This window comes from Prorops nasuta, unplaced genomic scaffold (assembly GCF_024137725.1).
Source record: "Prorops nasuta isolate Cenicafe-Biocafe unplaced genomic scaffold, Cenicafe_Pnas_1.2 PNAS00006, whole genome shotgun sequence".
In the NCBI taxonomy this organism is placed as follows: Eukaryota; Metazoa; Arthropoda; class Insecta; order Hymenoptera; family Bethylidae; genus Prorops; species Prorops nasuta.
This window is the reverse complement of record NW_027116803.1, coordinates 10,374,311-10,378,277: the sequence shown is the minus strand read 5'-3', so window position 1 is coordinate 10,378,277 and position 3,967 is coordinate 10,374,311. Positions and strand designations below refer to the sequence as shown.

Genomic DNA, 3,967 nt, shown 5'->3' with positions numbered 1-3,967 from the left:
CAGAACAAATGAAATAAAGCCTAATTAAAATCACAGAGTGATAGTTTATTCATCATCTGAAAAAAAGGGAAAAACATTTTGGTGCCTCCTGTGAGGTTGCAGCGCTGTAAAGGATCTATTTCAACAAGGGAATATTCGAGAGACAGAAGAGTGGACAAGCAATCAACCAAAAGGTGTGGTCAGCTAACAAACGTAAGTCATTCATACGGTTATCATTAGGGTGCTTTCAACCATGGGCGACAGAATAAAATAGTACATTATGCACCGAGGGACTACAGTGGGCAATGGACGCACTGTGTGAAGTTGCCGCCCGAGCGAAGCGAGGGCGGCATCACAGTGCGTTCTTTGCCAACTTTACACTTTTGAGGTGCATATACTACTTTTCCCCACATTAGGCTGAAAGTGCGTATATTTAATTGAGAAAGTTTAAAAGAATGATACAGCAATATATTTATTTATGTCGACTTAAGCAATTTTCTTTACATGAGCAATTGTAATTAATATTAACAGTATTTATTTTACAATTTCGAAATATCGCTTTTGGTATATGTTTGTTGGCAGATTCTCTTTGTTATTGGTAATAAAGAACGTGATCCTTTCCTTTACCTTTTTCTTCTATGCTTGGTTTAATTTTTTTGTGTGGAGGTTCATGACAGTCGTCGACATGATGATGCATTATGTTAATGTTTGCATTTTCATGGTTTACATAATTATGTATGTCACTTTGTCCATATGACGTAGATGGTGCATCTAATAGTGTATCTGTCTTCTTATTAACTGATTCAACTGGTACTTTATATGTATCCGTTAAAACAGTCTTACTTTGGGTCACATTTGCAGTGGAAACAAGGTTTTTGATAGGAGGATGATTTAAAAAATGTTTAGACTTATTATTTGAATCAGCTATCATATTAAATATCTGTTTTCGGTTTGCTGTGGAAAAGTCTATGTAACCTTGAGCTACTAAATCAGACTTCCAACCCCCATGGTTCTTTACTAAAACCAAGTTTCCACTTGCATTCGATAGAGCTGTTGCTGAACTGCGCCTGTAGCAATGACCTGTATACTTTTCCGGTTCAGGTAGTTGAAGAAAATTGGCAATAATACTGGGGGTATCTCACTAATCTTGTTTTTACCAATGAATTGTGTTATACATTTTCCTTTTTGATAAGAGACAAACAATCTATCAGCATCTTGCATTTTTGTTGGCCTTAGCAATATATATTTCTTAAGAATATGATAATATTCTTTCGAAATTATAAAATTTCGAGAAATATAAGTTTTAGTTTCTTTGACATTTATAATGAAATGATCTTCATAATCTTCAACGTCAATCTTCTTTAAATTAAGAATTTCTTGGCATCTGAGACATTCGAAGAATCCAACAATAATGATAGCCTAATATGATATATTATTATAGTAAATACATACAAATACATATTTTGACAAATTCAATAAAAACAAAATATAATTAATACAAACTTTCATTGCCAAGTAGATGGTATCATCGCCTAGGTCCAAAAATTTGTTAATGTCAGATAAAGTTAACGTTTTGGATTTCTTTGGCTTATAACCTTTATTCTTGTTGGTTAGATAAGTCTTGAGATTTTTGTATTTGCCAATGTCAATATTATCTTTTACGTGCAATGTAGCTCGTAACTTGGACCATATGCTCCACAGCGTAGGTGGTTTTATTTTGTTAGACAATTCTTCAAAATATACGATAAAAACATTTTCATCGAATGATCCTGAATTTTTTTCTTTCCATTCGATGAAGTCTTTATAGGCTTTCAGATAAAGTTGTTTAGATTTTTGTGGCAGTAAATCATTTATGAGCAATTTGGCTTCTTCTTCAAATTGCGAACTAATAATTCACTATCAAAATTTTCATCATCCGATGAATCTTCTGAAGGCATTTTGACTGATTGACTGATTGACTGAGTAGCACTATAGTAACTTAAAGCGTGCAGAACTCTTTTGTTTTTCATAATAAGTCGATTAGATGGATCAAGTGAACTATATTCAGCTAATTTATCGTGCTTGGAAATTACCATGATGTACATAGGTCATTTTAGAGCCCGCCACAGAGGGCTAAAATACGCACTTTACGCGTAGTGTGGGGAAAACTATATTACAAAAACGTGCTTCTCTAAAATCACAAATTACCAATGTCACAAATATATTCGAGAAAGTTGAGGTAGATCAAACGTGTTTAAGATTGAGATTGACGGGATTAACGGATTAATTTCACGCCTTTGAGGATCTACACGATGAATTTATGACAATAGATAACAACGATGAATATCAAGTCGAATTTGAAGGCATTCAAGAGCGGTTTTACAGTATAGCCACCAAGATAGAAAATCGAATACATAGGGCGTCGAGTAGTAGTACAGGGACGAATAGCGATCCCGGGTTTAATCAGTCAAACGAATACATGCCCCCCCCCCGTAAAAAGACGCAGAATTAAATTACCAGAAGCATCTTTACCTACTTTCAATGGCAAATACGAAAGTTGGTTGGCCTTCAAAAATTCGTTTAATAATATGATAGATTCTCAAGACGACTTATCCGAGCTGGACAAACTGCATTATTTGAAGTCTGCAATGACAGGCGAAGCAGCAACAAAATTGCAAATTTTATCCATAGACGGCATCAATTATGTTAAGGCCTGGGAATTATTAGAAAAGGCGTATGGTGTAAAACGCATTTTGATTTCCAGACACTTATCGATGATATTAAATGCATGGCCATTAGACAAGGAAAATTCTAAAGGTTTGACACAGCTTACCGATAACACTCAACAACACATAGCTTCGCTGAAGGCGCTAGGGATATCGGTGAGACAAGAAATAATAGTACAAATTCTTGAGGGTAAATTACCACAGACAACAATAGAAAAATGGGAGGAAAGCTTAACTAGAGACGAATTTCCGACACTCGACCAAATGTTAGATTTTTTATATAAAACAGCGGTGAGCGCTTCCATTAGGGAAAGAAGAAAAAATCAAGATGCCGATAAAAATAAGAATGATTCGAATACAAAGGTTAAAGGTAGTTAAATAGGTAACAAAACATTTATGACTAGTGTGCCGCGTAATTGTATTATATGTAAAGACAAGGTTCATCCGTTATATGCGTGCGAAAGATTCAAATAATTATCAGTCTCCGATAGATTCCATAAGGTTAAAGAAGCGAAATTGTGCTATAATTGTTTTCGATCTCATCGAGGTACGCCGTGCAGACTTTCCGGTTGTACCATATGCAAGAAAAGACACAACACGTTATTACATTTCGACAAGAATATAGCTAATAGCGGCGCAGATGATACAAAGGCGGAAGCCGTCCGTCTTACATGACAAACCGAACGGGTGGAGGGGGGAGTCAGTCTCGCGTCAATAACCATGCTCTCCTCGCCACAGCTTTTGATGAGTGCCGTAGTTTATACAAAGGATCGAGTCGGCAAGGCTATCGAAACAAGAGCGCTATTAGACACGTGTGCGACGGCTAACTTTATCACCGAAAAAATGGTAAGACAACTCGGATTACCCATGACGAATAATTCATGCTCAATAGATGCAATCAATGCAACCACTACAACAACCAGGGGTCTAACTAAAATAGAAATAAGTTCGATCATGGGTGACTTTCGTAAAAATCTGACTTGTCTTATAATACCTATCATTTCAGACATGGTACCAGCGGAGACGTTTCCTAGACATTTGATAAAAATCCCTCCTAATATTAAATTAGCCGATGCACAGTTTTACCTACCGCGTCCAGTTGATCTACTGATAGGAGCAGGAGCCACACTACCCTCATTATCAATCGGTCAAATCAACCTATCACAAAACCAACGAGACCTATATTTGCAAAAGACGCGGTTCGGATGGGTGATAGCAGGGGACACAACAACAAAACTGAAAGCCAAGGAAACATGCTTTAACACATGCAATCTAGAAAATGA

General features: G+C 36.3%; 1 protein-coding gene across 1 annotated transcript; it reads left to right on the top strand.

Moving 5' to 3' along the window:
• Window positions 1-2,546: 2,546 nt before the first annotated feature.
• LOC136774687 (uncharacterized) lies at window positions 2,547-3,062 on the top strand. The gene has a single exon (XM_066729099.1). It carries the CDS (start codon window positions 2,547-2,549, stop codon window positions 3,060-3,062), a length of 516 nt encoding a protein of 171 aa, XP_066585196.1.
• The last annotated feature ends 905 nt before the right edge of the window (window positions 3,063-3,967 follow it).